A 16,215-nucleotide genomic window follows, 5' to 3' on the forward strand; every position below is an offset into this window, starting at 1 on the left:
CGTTCAATATGAACATCAAATATATCAAAATATCTAGCCAGAAAAAATCTTACAGGAATTACATTACCCTTTGACAGGAGCTAAGAGTATGATCTCTTCATCTATAAAACAGTGGTATTAATTTTGTGCACTCAAATTATAGCAAGGCTGTCGTATGAAATAGTGCAAATAATGACTATTTCTTTTTCATTTCATCAGTGATTTGGTTTCTTTAATTAAACCTGTAAAATTATGTCCCAATTGCCCTATTTCATAAATCATGGTTTGTTTACATCGGCTAAAATGATAGAAATTTAAGCTTAATTCTCTTCTTTCGAGATATTTAGCGTAATATTTAGTTGTTCTTGTCTTCGCAAGCTCATAAACCAAATTTCATTGTGATTTAAGATATGTTGTTGTCAATCCATCCCCCTCCAACAAGCATGATCCCGGCATAAAACAATAGCTTGTTTTGATGTGACATCATTATGAAGTAGGCCAATTCTGTCCTCCAGAATTCTAAGCTAAAAAGCCTTAAAATTAAATTAATCATGCCGACGTAATTTTGATACCAAGGCAAAATACAGTTTATTGAATTGATTCAGTACACTATACTGTACAGCCAAGAAAATAATCATGATAAAATTAATATTAATCTAAGGTAGAGATAACACACAAACCTGTGAAAAAGTACAAAAAAAAACTAAATAGCTTAGTATTAGTAAGAGTGATTTTATTATTACTAGGCACAAAAGAAACAATGTCATATATGATTAGAGAGATTTTACTTGGCTCATTAAACAAAATTGTACAATAATATTAGTGAATAAGAGGCAAAAACAAGAGAACATAATGGAATTTGTGTCAACTACTATGTATTAAATATGCTTACTATTCGTTCACAGGCCAAGTAAAATCACTAATTTTTTTTGTTTTAAATACCACTAAAAGTAATATTTAAACAAAAAAAGTACTATTTAGTACCAACATATTGTTTTGTACTTTTTCATGCGTTTATTTAGAGTAACGGCATTTAAACTGTAAAAGATAAAATGTTAGTCAATATGTAATAGTCAAATAGACACAAAAGAAAGCAATGCAATCAAGGTCTATTAATGTATTAGTCTAATAATCTATTTTACGGATATAGTGACTTCATGCTATTACTGTCAATCATTATAAAGCATTCCAATGATCGTGTGCATGTTACGGCACCCTCCATCTTGGTTGACCATAACAAAGCATCCCTCATTTGCTTCTTAGATCAATAGCGCAGCACAACCGTGACGTCATAAAATAAACGAAGACAAAGGCGAAATTTGGACAAACAAACTTACAAGTTTACTTTCAGCAGATAATTCTCACTGCCGATCGCAGTTGATCTTTTTACATGGGTTATTATTGTAACTTTAAGTAAAAATAATAAAATCAGTTTGTATAATCCTCGTAGCGGTTTGTCCGAATCTTTAAGCTATTTTTAGAATCAGTGCGCTGTGCTATTCAACCAACATGGCGGTTGTTTCATTCTTATTCATATCTCAAGGGATTTCAAGTCACATGTTTGCACACACTGTATTAGGCTATTCAATAAATTTCCAAACCATTTCATGTCAATCATGGTGATGTATCAAAATGCTTTGCAGAGATAAATATTTAATATTTAAGTTCATTTTATCTAGTGATCAACAGTTGACCAGTTTCCCCAGTCCTCCCACTTGGTATCAAACTTGGAAGTGTGGTCTGGTTTCAAGTAAAAATGTATATTGTTAATTTTAAATAAGCCTGAAGCGAGATGACATTTTACCCTCATCTCTAGACCATAATCCTTTTCGCACTGAGCTTTTGTTCTTTAATTATGACTATTGTTCCTGTATTCTCTAAGGAATCAAAAATTTTAATATGAAAGAATTTTAAAAACTATTATGGTATAGAGTCGGGGGTAAAACGTCATCTCGCTTCAGGCTTATTATCATGCCTCTTGTGAGGTTGTTTGAACCCAAGCTAGACCAGAATGCATCTTGCTTATCAAACTTGTGAGTAGACCAGAATGACAAGGGTATGTAACACCCTTCAGGCACTAAAATATATCTTTCCATAATTATGAAAATATTTGCTACTGTAAAGGTTTAAGGTGACTGCCTACTTTTGGAAATTGATTTAACCTTTTTTTTAAACTTCCCGAATTGAAATTTAATGCTGATTCCAAATCTGGAAAGAAAAGTAGGGTGTCCCAAGCTCATTTTTGAGATAATCAGCATTTAATGGAAGCCTATGCATGAGCTTTTGGGGTAAAAATTGCGCCACCGGAAGTGATTAGAAAAAAGTTAAGATTCATAAGATAATAGTTATTTGCAGACTATATGATTGCACCAATGAATGCTAGTCAATCATTCTACAATAATATATGGATATTTTCGACAAAAAGACAAAGAGATACATTGATTGGTCATATTTTGTAGTTTCAGTGCTCTTAAAAAATCTCATAAAGTCAAATCAAATCTCAAAAATCCCTACAAAAATCTATTTTTTCATGTGTTACTGATTTAAACTTTTTCTAAAATGTTGATAGATTTTTAGGAGTTTTTACGAATGAGCTATTAAAAAATAGAGTGTCCCGTCCAAAATTTGAGGATTTTGCCCTGTTGAAGCTCAAAACGCATATGGTTCTATGAGGCAGTCACCTTAATAGAGTAATTTTTGGACATTTTTATGGCTTGATTTTTTATTAGGATTGTACATTGTTGCCTTCAGAAATAATTTTCTAATTTTTATCTTTATTGTTCTCATCGTCTGTTGGTTTTTGACCATCTTCCGGCTTCATTGCAGGGAAAAATAAAACTTCCTATAAAAGAAATGACAAAAAATAGTAAATATTTTATTCTCAACCACATGTACAATCAAAAATATAAATCTTCCTATAAAACAAATGTATTAAAACATGATTTTAAAAAAACACATTAAATCAGTCACCCAGGAGAAAAGCCTGTAAATAGGATACAGAATGGTTCTCATTTGAATTTGGAATTTTTCTTGATCAAACTCTACACTCCAATCTCATAATTCTTAGTAGACAGAACGTAAAATTATATTCCTTGGATAACGTTTTAAGCACCATTTACGACAATGCAGTGAACTACATATGAAACATGTTTATCAATTTTGTTGTTAACTTTTGCTTTAATATGCTATGATTTTTCTAAAGAGCACAGTGTTCTCGTTTGAAATGAACAATGTTTTAGTTGATACAAACAAAGGTTCAGGAGTTACAAGGGCAGATCCAGCCAAAATTTTTGGGGGGGGCTAATATAGTTTGGGGGGGCTAATTGAGTTACTTCCGTAAACACAATGTAAAAATATAAAAAAAGCATCTTATTTTTCAGTTTTGTTTTGTATTTTTTGTTTTCCTGCTGAAGAGGGGCTTCAGCCCCCATTCCCCCCCCCCCCCCCCCCGATCCGCCCTTGAGCTAGATAGTTGCAAGCAATCACATAATTAATCAAATAATCTACATGTAGGTACCTTGATATTGTTAGAGTCTGTCAAGAACATTGTCAGTCTATCAATTCCAAGACCCCACCCTGCAGTAGGAGGCAATCCATACTCCAAAGCAGTACAGAAATTGTCATCAACAAACATAGCTTCATCATCCCCAGCAGCTTTGTCCTGTCAAACATGTAGGATACACTATAAGTATAATATAATTTAATACAATTGCTCACTGGCCATGTAATGGGCTCCCTGTGGAAATATGACCACAGGAAGCCCAAACTATATTAGTCATCTTACCTTGGCTTGCTGAGCAAATCTCTCTCTCTGAATGGCAGGATCATTCAACTCGGTATATGCATTACAAATCTCCTTACAACATACAAACAGTTCGAACCTCTCTGTAAGCCCTTTAATACTGCGATGCCTGTAATTTATAACAAACAGAATATTAATATACTAGAAATGAGAATTAGACCTCTTGGTATGTTTCCCAATTCAGACCATGTGCCTATAGTATCGTTTCTTTGTTTAATGGTTGCGCATGAGAATACACATGAGTATAGATGTACAACTCAAACAAAGAATGTTATTCCCAAGGGAATGAATAATATAATGCTTTATTCAAATTCAAGTTCAAAAAAAGAAAGATCATGAGGTTAGCCCTAGAGCGGATGCAATTAAACAGTGAAATAAAATCAAACTAAATACTAAATAATAGTATTTATTTAGTGTCACTATTACTTAACCAGAACATTATCTTATTAAACAAAAGACACAAATGGTCTCTATAGAGCGTGAAATAAAATCAAACTAAATACTAACTAATAGTATCTGTTTAGTGACTAATAGTCACTATTACTCAACCATTACATTTTTTAAACAAAAGACACAAATGGTCTCTTGTGTATTTGTCTTTGTATGACGAATGTTCTGGTTGAGTGATAGCAACTATTAGTCACTAAATAGATACTATTAGTTAGTATTTAGTTTGATTTTATTTCATGGTTTAATTGCATCCGCTCTATAGTAAGGTCCCCTAAATAAATAAATATAATAAAATATAATAATAATAATAATAATAATAAAATCTACATTATTATATATATATATCACTAGATATAAGATAATTTGTACTAAACATAAACATTTAGATATGTGGTATGGGAAAACATTACAACCAAGTAAAGAGATCTATTAACATTTTTTTTTTATAGTTCTGTTCCATTGTCTTAACAACTTTGACGATGTCGTCCAAGGTCTTGTCTAAAAACACTGGCCACTTCTGAGTTTATGATAATACTTTTTGTTTGTTAAATTGCCTGCATTAAATGAGTGACTGTAAAGTGGTTTGAATATTGTACTGAAGGCAGCTACTGTGAACTAAATACTCACCACTTAGACAAGGGACTCATACACTCTGGATGGTCAATGATAAATGTAGGATTTATACACTCTTTTTCAAGATATTCACCAACAAGCTAAAGGAGAAAATAACAAGAACTAAAAATGTACTGCAACTAGATGAAAAATAACTCTTACATCTCAGAGAACAAAAAATATATACTGTTTTGTCCTCAGGTAAGGGATAATTCATTCTTTGGAGGGGATGGGCCAGAGGAATCCAGGGGGGTCAGCAAATATTTCATACTACATAAATGGGAGGGTCAAGAATTTAACAAATTTCAAGGGGGGGGGGTTAACTTTTATGCAGACAGAAGAAAGGGGATAGGGATTCCAGGGCCCACTCCCCCTCCTAAAAGTGATTGCTCACTAAATTTCAATTAGTAGAACAGTAAAAAAAAATCAGTATTACCTTATCTAATAACCTGGCTGCAGTACGAGGTGGGGCACAATCCACACCATGTTTGACACAGAGATCATCTAAAATTTTATTGGCCTCTAAAATATAAGATGGAAAGACATATGAGAAAGACATATATATTATTTACTGGCCAGGAGGGCCAGATAGGGAAAAACTGTGCCCGAGGTCTTCAAAATATGGTACCAAGGCTGTTAGGCCAAGGTCCATTTTCAAGACCAAGGACACAGTTTTTACCTATCCAGACCAACTATAGGCCAGTAAATAACTTTTTTTCCATATTTTTTTTACTCGTTTATGTAATTGTTTCGTTTTGAGCGTGGGAAATACTGACAAAATACTGCCCGCTCAAACAGCCTTAACTTAATGTCTCAGAAGTGGACTATTAATCATTGGCTTATAAGTATGACCAGCGACTGACAAACCATTATTTTTAACCCTGTAAAATAAGAATAACTTTATTTATTAACAAAATACCTGGAGTGTCCAACTCTGACGGGTGAGGCAACTTAGCCTTCAGTTCTTTCTCAAGCTCACTGATCATACTGAGTCTCTTGAATGGAGGAGTGAAATCTACCGTGTAGGGTTTTCCTAGATTATCTGCATCTACTGCGTCAGGATGGAAGGTGACTTTGTATCCACCGGTGATATTCTTGACCATACCTGATAAAATCATTAATTAATATATCGTATGAATTATATAGTTATGAATAAATATAAATAAAACAGTAAAATAAGATTCACTAAATCTTTATTTCAATACGGTCGATTGGGCTATTGACTCATAGACCACGAGGACCAGAAGCCTAGAAAAAACCTACTAATTTGTCTAATAAAGTCAGGACATGGATAACTTAGAAATCAAACCCTGAAACAACCTTTGGACTGATCTGAGTCAGGAGAGGGCTACCCAGAGATTGAACCCTGAAACAACCTCTGGGTTGATCTAAGTCAGGGCACGGCTAACTCACAGATCGAACCCTGAAACAACCTCTGGGCTGATCTAAGTCAGAAGAGGGCTAACTCACAGATAGAACCCTGAAACAACCTCTGGGCTGATCTAAGTCAGGGCATGGTTAAGTCACAGATCGAACCCTGAAACAACCTCTGGGCTGATCTAAGTCAGGAGAGGGCTACCCACAGATTGAACCCTGAAACAACCTCTGGGGTGATCTAAGTCAGGAGAGGGCTACCCACAGATTGATCCCTGACACAAAGAAAGAGGAGTACAGCATTTCCTTACCTGATATCATGCTTTCTGTAATATCCATCAGATCATTGTAGTCGGCATAGGCCATGTAGAACTCACAGGTTGTGAATTCAGGATTATGAGTCAAGTCAATACCTACAATAAAAATGTTTAGTTCAATAAACACTTGACTAAATCATGGTGAAATGTTATCAATGTAGATAAAGAGTTTGAAAATATTCAGGGATGCTTTTCTGATCCCCTTGATTGATGAATAAATACAAAAGTGAGGTACATGTAATAGTAATAAACATTCATTGAGGAAAAGAGTTTAAAAAATCTTGAATAAAGCAAAGACCTAATTAGATTGAATACCTAGTAATCCTCTTTCACATCAAAGTAATAATTTTTATTTTCTTTTTTGAATTAACAAAAGCTGTTGCTAGAGCATGAAACAACCTTCTTTACAGAATACAAAAAGGCTGTGATTAATCCAGCAGTTGTTTTCACCTCTCATTGATTAGTGCATCGTTATTGCTGCCAAAACAGCTAGATCACTTGCCCAGTGAGGTACAATAATTAAAACAATTACAGTTTATCATAAAGTTACTATTTGGTTGTAGCTGTTCTGTACCATTAAAATGTTATTAGAGTGCAAACTATATATCTGTAAAATAGTACAAAGAAATAGTACAAACTAATAGTACAAACTAATAGTACAAAATAGCACCAATGAAACGACTGAAAACAAAAAAATAGCTATGTTTTCAGTGCTATTTACAGTGTAGTTTTTACACCATTTCACAGATATATGGTTTGCACTCTAATGAGCTCTGATTTTGCAGAGGGAGGGAACCGAACAACATGAAGAAAGACACTCAAAACACAGAAGACAACTAACTTGAAGCAACTTTACAGTGGTGAATCCATCATTAAACCCATTAAGACCAATGACCATAACAGTAAGAAAGGGTGTGTTAAGGCCGGTTTAGATGGTTTTCGCCTACAACTATCATATACAACACGCTCACGTCTGTCGTAGGCGAGATCAGTTTCGTGATTTACACGCTACGACTCGAGTTGCAGGAATCATACCGTCTAAACCGGCCTTTAGGAATGCATGCTACCCCAGCTTCCTATTCGCAACATCATAACAGAGGTCCGTACCTTCATTTCTAAATTGCCGTCCTATTTCATAAACTCTATCAATTCCTCCCACGACGAGCATCTAAAACATGGTGAAACAAAAATCATTGTTTGATACTGCAACAAAATAATCTTCTTGTCCTCTGAACCCTCTGTGCTCCCTCTACTAGCTGTTTCAGAGTAGTAGAAATGTGTTACATTGTGAAGATTTTTTGAGGGAGGCTTCACCAGGCATTTTATACATCAAGAAACAAAATAAAATTGAAAATTAATGCAACAAAGAGTAAGACAAGAGTAGTAGAAATGTGTTACATTGTGAAGATTTTTTGAGGGAGGCTTCACCAGGCATTTTATACATCAAGAAACAAAATAAAATTGAAAATTAATGCAACAATTAAAGTTTCCTATTACTTTTCATTCAATTTTCGCTCAATCCACAAGCAAAAAAAAAAGACATAAAAGTAATAAGTTATCCCTTCAAACAGCCCTATGGTGCAACATGTTCTGCAACCCTGAAACAGCTAATAGGAGATACAAGTTAAGCATGCTACAGAGTCTGATTAGAGATACCAGGGACAGATCCAGAAATCAGAGAAAGGGAGGGGATGGGTGGGGGGGGGGGGCAAAAACTGCAGCGTTGCAGGAAACCTCTGACTAGCCAAAATACTGTAAAAGGGGGACTGCCCCTTGGGCCCACCCTTGAAATTCTGTCCATGGATACGCATTAACAACTATCCAGTATCTAGAACTATATTATTATAATCTGAAGCAATGATTATTGTTAGTAGAGTTACCTTATGGTAAAGTTCAGGAGCCACTCTCATGTAAAGATCCATGTTGAGTTCATTATGATGTGTTATAAATGGCTTGGCTGTTGCACCTCCAGGAATCATGTTCATTAATGGTGTTTCAACCTTTAAAATAATAATGATAAAGACATTGATTTTGAACAAATTGGGAAATCCTGATAACAAATGTCCCAAAGGGACTGCAAGACACAAAAGCTATGCTAAGTGTAAAATATTGGTATAGTACCACAATCTTACCTCTAAAAATCCAAGCTGATCCAGAAACTTCCTAACATAATTGATGATTCTGGCTCTGACAACAAACTTGTCCCTGACTCTTTCGTTGAGGATGAGATCCAAATATCTCTGTCGAAATCGGGTTTCCTAAAAGAAGGAATCGATATAATAATATTATTATGGAGATTATTTCTTGTAACTTTTTATAATAAGACTGGATATTTTTATGAGTCTTGGTGCATTTTGACAAGGTCATATTCTCGACTTTCTCATTTCCATAATGCCTAGCGTTTTTGGTTAACCACTCAAAAAACTGTCCCAAATTGAAAGGTTTCTTAATTGAATTTATATTACACCTGCTTTTATCTGTACAATACTGATTATCAGTTTATTCCAAGTTATTTTTGCATGTACAGATCATCAAGAGTTTTGGTCTTGTTCAAAATGTTTTGTTAAAATGTTTTGACTTCTTCATTTTATCTTTGGATACCAAACAAGATATTTTCATCATTGTCTGATCAGCCTTTAGCAAAATAAGTGCGTTTTTACCATCTGGTTACCCCCCAAAGACACAAAAGATTATGGGGATGTGAAAGTCGAGAATAGCCTGTAGGAGGCCAATTGCATGGTGTACATGGAATTAACCAGCAATAATGCTCCCTTTCTCTCCCTATCCCTGCCTGCCACAAAAGAAACCATTTATCAGTATGCAGACACTCTGACAAGTCACCACTCATACAAAGTCTGCAAATAAATAGTTAACTACTTGCCTTATCCTTTAAACCAAAGTGTAAATGAGGCAACATATGAAGACATGGCGCCAGAAGTGTGACCTTGGACGGCAAGATGCTTAGTTCTCCTTTCTTGGTTTTACCTGAAATACCAATATAAGAAGCATTACTTTAAAATATACTTTATATAGACCTCCCTATCTTGGGTATACATTTATTTCCCATTTCCAACCACATGTCATTCTCTTTAGAATAGGATTCTGAATTATTTAAGATTGAGAAATTCTCTTGGATCAAATGTAGATAAAATTCTCTTTGAACTAACATGAGTTGTTGCTAGGGCATGAAACAACCATCTTTACAGAATACAAAGAGGCTGTGATTAATCTAGCAGTTGCTTTCACCTCTCATTGATTAGTGCATCGTTATTGCTGCTAAAACAGCTAGATCACTTGCCCAGTGAGGTACAGAGTTTCCAGGGTTCATGCTGAGGTAACCAGTTAAAATTCAAGGACTATCCAAGGAGTATACAAGGACCCAAAAATATATTTACAAGGAGTATGTTCAGCTAACTATGCCAAGGTTTTACACAGTGATTGCATATGGTTGACTTTCTGACTAGATCTATTTCAGAACCATGCAAGTAATGATCAAAGCAAAAATTCAAGGAGTTTAAGGAGTAGCACGAACCCTGATTTTGGTTTCCATTATGTTGCTGGTATTATTGGTAGAATGAAAACAAGGATCAAATCTCACCTGGTTTTCCTTCAACACCTATAATATCTCCCCTACGTATCTTGCCATGTGTGTCTTCAAAATCCTGTTCAGAAGACCTGGCATCCGCCATCACCTGAATCTTGGTGCCTTCCCCTCTTAAATCATAGAATATCAGCTTTGGTCCTGATGCACGCTTGGCATGAATACGACCTGAAATAGAATTAAGTCAATATGATTGAAGATCTGTTATGAAGCATAGCATAATTATATGAAAACAGAAAATTAAAGTTGACATAATTATAACTTTATTATGATTAATTACAGTATACACTCAATTGAAGAATCGTTGTCGGGTTCAGAAACATAGAATATAGAAGCTGTGACCGAAATGGCACATGCGAAGTACGTTAATTAGATGCATGCTGTGACCAGCGACCAATGGCATCATCCACTGTTTTTAATATGCGTTTGCCATTCTAAACCGACTGCATGGATGGCGCAAATCAATAAATTATAATATAATTATGTCATTTCCCATGTGCCATTTCGGTCTCGGCTTCTATGTTCTATGTTTCTGAACCCGACAACGATTCTTCAATTGAGTGTATTCTTGTAAGTATGATGCATTTTAGTGAAGGCTTTGTATCCATAATTAAGCTATCTTGAACCCTGACCCTCCTGCACACCCCCCTACCAGTTGGAAATTCCAATCTTTAAAGCCGTTTGACTTACCAGATACACTAACAACTTCATCTACCCAAGTCCCTTTCTCCACATCATTATATTTCTCTATAAACTCTGTCAGGGATATGGACACATGGAACTTGTGTGGATAGGGTGGTTGATCTGTACTCTTTAAAGCCTCTATGGCTTGACTTCGGATCTTGAAGTATTGCTACAAAAAGGCAATAAATAATCTTGTCAAAATTGGAAACCAACTTATGTTATGCCAAGAAACTACATGTACAAATTCTACAGATTTAGAGTTCAATATAAAACCTAGATTGCTCATAATAAACACATGAAAAGGTTATACCTACGTAATAAGTGCTAAATAGTGATAGTTATAAAATAGAAAACAAAGGATTTTCCTTATTCTGGTAGTTTATTAGTACTTTTATGTCCATGGGTTTATTGATTAAACTCTGCTTAGCAAGGGCAAAGTAAATTATCATATTGTGATTGCAATTTATTCCCATTTTTTATTGGTTTTATATTGGCATAGCATAAGCTTTATGCAATATTCATTGATTCCAGGCATTTGAAGCAGTACGTAAGATAAAATTCCATGATATTTCATTCATTATTGGAATTCTGAATCAACTTTGTTGCTTCCTATCTATTTAATAGTGGCTTGCCTAATTAATTATTACAATTTTAAAGGAGCAAGGAAGCTGCAACTTTTGTTTGAACAATGTCCAAACTTCTTGGTGACCATAACACAATCCAACACAATTTATACCATGTGACGGCTAGCACAGAAAAGGTGAATTGCATCAGTTTAGTACTATTATTGCACCATGATAACATGCCAAAACATGCCGTGTCAAACTGCCAATCATGTTTAAATTTTTTCAAAATTTGATAGTCAAAACACAATTTTAGCATTCTTTACCAAAAGTCCTTCCTTCTAGATTAGTTTCCAGGTGTAAAATGCATCAGTTTAGTACTGTTATTGCACCATGATAACATGCCGAAACATGCCGAGTCAAACTGCCAATCATGTTTAAAGTTTTTCTAAATTTGATAGTCAAACCACAATTTTAGCATTCTTTACCAAAAGACCTTCCTGCTAGATTAGTTTCCAGATGTAAAAAAATATGCTTCCTCGTGTACTGCAGTTTATTCAAAGATTTAAGCTAAATTCCAATACTTGTAATTCTGAATTTTCGTACTCAAAGCATGATGTAGTGAAATTTTGTCACAATAAAATTTAACATACAATCAATAGATACAACATTTTTTGCAGAAAAATCTTTAAAATTTAATCAGAATTGATACAAATAAAATAAAATAATAAAATAATAGGACTTATAGAAGTGCTTAGCAATCTAATAAAAGGAACTTGCTAAATGTCAATGAATTTGATAAATGCTAATAAATCGGGATTAATATTAAAATAAAAAATTAATACTATAAAGATGATGCAAGATTTCATTCATCTTTTAAATATTGCTTTAAAATCTTTCAATTTCGTGCATATAGAAAAAAAATAGAATACATAAAACTCAACTACTAAATTCTAGCACTGAGTTTTTAAACCACCGATAAAAGATTTCTAAGAACTATCGAGAAAATGAAATACATCGAAAGAAGTTCAAGTTCCAAAATTCAGAACATAAAGCTTATATTCGTCAGTGAAAATTAAATAGTTTCTTACATTTGGATCAAGTGTTTCTTCATCTTCTTCTTTATTCTTCGGTTTTTCAGGTCCTGGTTTTTGTTCCTTGATTAGATAAATCAAAAAATAAGTTGAATATTGAAAATTTTCTTCCAAGAATCCAGACCAAAGCACATGGCCAAACCTTTTCCTTCTGTGCGACTTGTTTGGCTTCCTTTTCTTTAGCCTTTTTTTCCGCCTTCAGACGTCTCTTTTGCTCACTGAAAATAAGAAAGAAGTAGTGAAGTATTGGACGTGGTAAACAAGAAAAAAGGATAGAATAATCAGTACAACAATAAGGTTTTTTTTCTTACTTCTTGCTCAGCTTATCTTCACCACCGGCATCGGCCATCTTTGATGATTCCGAGAAAACCACGTGGGGATAAAATGCTGGCAGTTGATTTGTCAGAATCCGGTCAAACTTGCTTATGACCCGCACACACCGCCTAAGTCCAACTTGGCGTAAAAACATTCTGAAAAAACATCTTATTTTTGGCTAAAATTGAGCTAACATTAAAGGATTTGGGACGAATAGGAGTCTTAGCTAGCTAAAGGATATGAAAGCAAGTTATTTTAAGGATCGCTGAAGTGGTAACAGAAGGAAATATTTTTCCTTCCTCAGAATGACTTTTTCGTCTGTTGCTCGAGTCGGGGTCGGAATGATCTACTCGCGGATGTTGGATCTAACGCTTCTTCTCATTGGTTGCTTTGTCAACCAATCCTTATTGACCTCTTTTAAAAAGTCACATAATTAAGTCTATATGACTAGCTAAAAACTAGTGTGAGCTGCGTCGGTGTTTCTAATGAAACAGTAATGATGAAAAGGTAAATTATACACCGTGAAAAAGATGAAAAAACTTACTGACGTTTCGGACGCTAGTCCTAGCGTCCGAAACGTCAGTAAGTTTTAACTCGTGGATACCCGAAGCGTAGAAACGAGTTAATGTGAGGGGTCTGAATATGCAAATGTATCACTCACTCCCTCACTCATTCGCTAAGATGTTAGCAGATCGATAACTAAACGTTTATCAGTCGTCTTACGTCACCTAATTACAAACGTTACATGACACTAACAAGTACGAAACTCTTGTATACTATAGACTACAACACAGGTTATTTATATGAGGAAATGAAATGCTCATGAAACATGTGGGATCTTTCTAGCTCTGTGGACCCACTGAGCATGCGCATACTCGCACATATAGTTTTCTCTTCGGAATATTTATATTTAAAGAATCAAGGAAAGATGCAAGTTGATGTAAAAATATACAATTAACGCCTGAACTAAAATTTTAATGAATTAAACCTTTTTTCGCTGATGTATTGAAGTGAACAGGAACGCTTACGTACAATCGTCAACGTATTTAGATTTTTTCAAAAGACTCGTAGGTAGAGCCGGATGCATCGAAAAAAGCACTTTTCATTAGAATTCAAAACGAGATTCAGATTTCAAGCTTTTGAGGAATTTATTCTTATTAGAGAAAGGTCAAGGTCACGGCGCCCGATCAGCAAAAAAACTCTTATAAACTCGATCGAGCGACGTCTTATTAGAACTGCTGTTACTTTAATAAAGTAATGTGTGAGTGTTTGAATGGCGAAGCTAAATAAATAAATAAATAAATAAATAGATAGATAGATAAATAAATAAATAAATAAATAAATAAACAAATAAATAAATAAATAAATAAATAAATAAATGAATGAATGAATGAATGAATGAATGAATAAATAAAGAAATAAAGAAATAAACAAACAAATAAATAAATAAATAAATAAATGAATGAATGAATGAAGGAATGAATAAATAAATAAATAAATGAATGAATAAATAAATAAATAAATAAATAAATAAACAAATAAATGAATAAATAAATAAATAAATAAATAAACAAATGAATAAATAAATAAATAAATAAATAAATGAATAAATAAATAAAAAGTGACTTCTTAAATATTAAATCAATGCGTAGATCGTAGAAAAATTAGGAACAATTCCGATGGAGTCTTGAAGAACATTCAGCCAGTTTTGTCATCCAAATAAGCCATTCTGAATATCAAAGAAGTAGATTGATCGCCGAAGCAATGTTCTTGTATGTTAATCTGCGAAGGTACCAATCTACACGATAGATGTCGCTCGAAATTTATATACTTAAATGAAGAAAAATTAAATAGTGTTTCTAAACCAATTTCTATAAAATATTCGCTTAGTTCACAGTGCAAATAAAGGTTTAATAAAAATTTCGGGCAACAAATCAACTGTAAGCGCCGTGACCCTTGAAGGTCAAGATAAGTAGTAACGCATAACGCAACGCTTTTTTGTTAACCAAAAAGATTTAAATGAATGATTCCTGAAATAAAGCACTCGGCCCGACTTTTAAATTTAAAAAAAAATCCAGAATTCGTTTTTCAGAAGACTTAGCCAATATAAGTCTATCGAAGTCGTCTTTCGTTGGATTCAGACAATCATCAGAATCACAGAATTCGGCTTCCAAACTCAACAAAATAACAAAGAGCTAAACCAAGTAGGTGTTAAAAGGAAAATACAAGGACGACTTATCATCTTACCAGCTAAATCGAGTATTTAGAATATGAAATTGAGCGAAATACTCCGAAACATTCGAATGTCAACAAGTATAAAAACACAGGAAGCCCAATCTCTAGAATGTCCGGTTTGATTTCATCTTTTTCACGGTGTATTTGGAGAACAAAATTCATGAGCCTTTGCTAAAAAGCATTTTTTAAAGCGGGAAAATACCTAAACATGTGGGTTTTTTTTTTTTTTTTTTTTTGAGTGTGTGTTTTTTATTTGGAAAATAGCTGGTTAATCAGTCTATTAGATTATGAAAGACAAAATAATTCAAATAAAAAGAGTAAAATCATTATTTTTATTTTTCCACGTTTTCTAATTTCAACCGATTTTTTCTCATTTTTCTTAAACTTTTCTCCCCCAGTTCGTTCAGTGAAAGACGGAAGGTGACCATGCACTGCTAACACAGTAAAAGACTTCAAGACTTCCTAGATCTCTATATACATATTTAAAACCGGGTTTCAAAACGCACTTAAATTGGAATGGAAATTAGGAGGCTTATAGGGTCATATACAATATCCAACCTAAACCCTCATTGGCTAAAATTTTTCATTTATATTGTCAATGCAAAAACATGTCATATGAAAAACCAGCTGTCAGATCATTTGAGAACGCATTACGAAGATTATTCATCACATTCTGTGGTAACCAATATTCAATATTTTCAAAGCTCAGTTATTTTTACTCTGACTCCTTATTAGAATCGCTTCAACGCCTTTGAGAGGTTTATTTACAGATTTTTAAGATGGAGTTGGACGACGAGTCAGTGAGGAAAGCTTTACTACCAATGAAGAAGGCTTACGAAGAAATTGATGACAAGGTCCTACAAACTTCAAAAACTTACCAGGGTGTTATTGAAGAAATTCACGAAGTTGCAGAAAATCTAGTTGTTTCGATCCGCAAACGCGAAGCAGTTTTAATAGAGAAAGCTTCTGAAATGTCTGTTCTTGATTTGCGGGAGTTAAATAATAAGAAAAATGCTTTAGCAGCACGGATTGAAGAAATAGAAAATTTACTGAATTACAGCGAAAGCTTGGTAACAGAGGAGGAACGAGATACGAAGATAGACGACAAAAAGGAGTGGGAATCCGCCATAAAAGCGAAAATGGAACAGTTATGTGAGTTCAAGAATTCGTTTGACAAGCCTGAAAAAGC

The 16,215-nt window shown here is 34.0% G+C and overlaps 1 protein-coding gene across 1 annotated transcript; it reads right to left on the bottom strand.

Annotated features, from left to right (window-relative positions):
* Positions 1-542: 542 nt before the first annotated feature.
* LOC116286735 (lysine--tRNA ligase) lies at positions 543-13,134 on the bottom strand. The gene is made up of 16 exons (XM_089033690.1): positions 12,788-13,134; positions 12,619-12,694; positions 12,474-12,539; positions 10,826-10,988; positions 10,133-10,303; positions 9,416-9,519; positions 8,667-8,792; positions 8,415-8,534; positions 7,642-7,702; positions 6,529-6,630; positions 5,763-5,948; positions 5,280-5,365; positions 4,859-4,944; positions 3,764-3,890; positions 3,497-3,640; positions 543-2,821 (listed from the first exon to the last, which is right to left on the bottom strand). Exons 1-16 carry the CDS (start codon positions 12,943-12,945, stop codon positions 2,741-2,743), a joined length of 1,857 nt encoding a protein of 618 aa, XP_088889816.1. The 5' UTR covers positions 12,946-13,134; the 3' UTR covers positions 543-2,740.
* Positions 13,135-16,215: the final 3,081 nt, after the last annotated feature.

Source organism: Actinia tenebrosa, unplaced genomic scaffold, assembly GCF_029948245.1.
Source record: "Actinia tenebrosa isolate PJP-AT-01 unplaced genomic scaffold, QUT_ActTen_1.0 PGA_scaffold2__45_contigs__length_23673736, whole genome shotgun sequence".
Classification (NCBI taxonomy): domain Eukaryota; kingdom Metazoa; phylum Cnidaria; class Anthozoa; order Actiniaria; family Actiniidae; genus Actinia; species Actinia tenebrosa.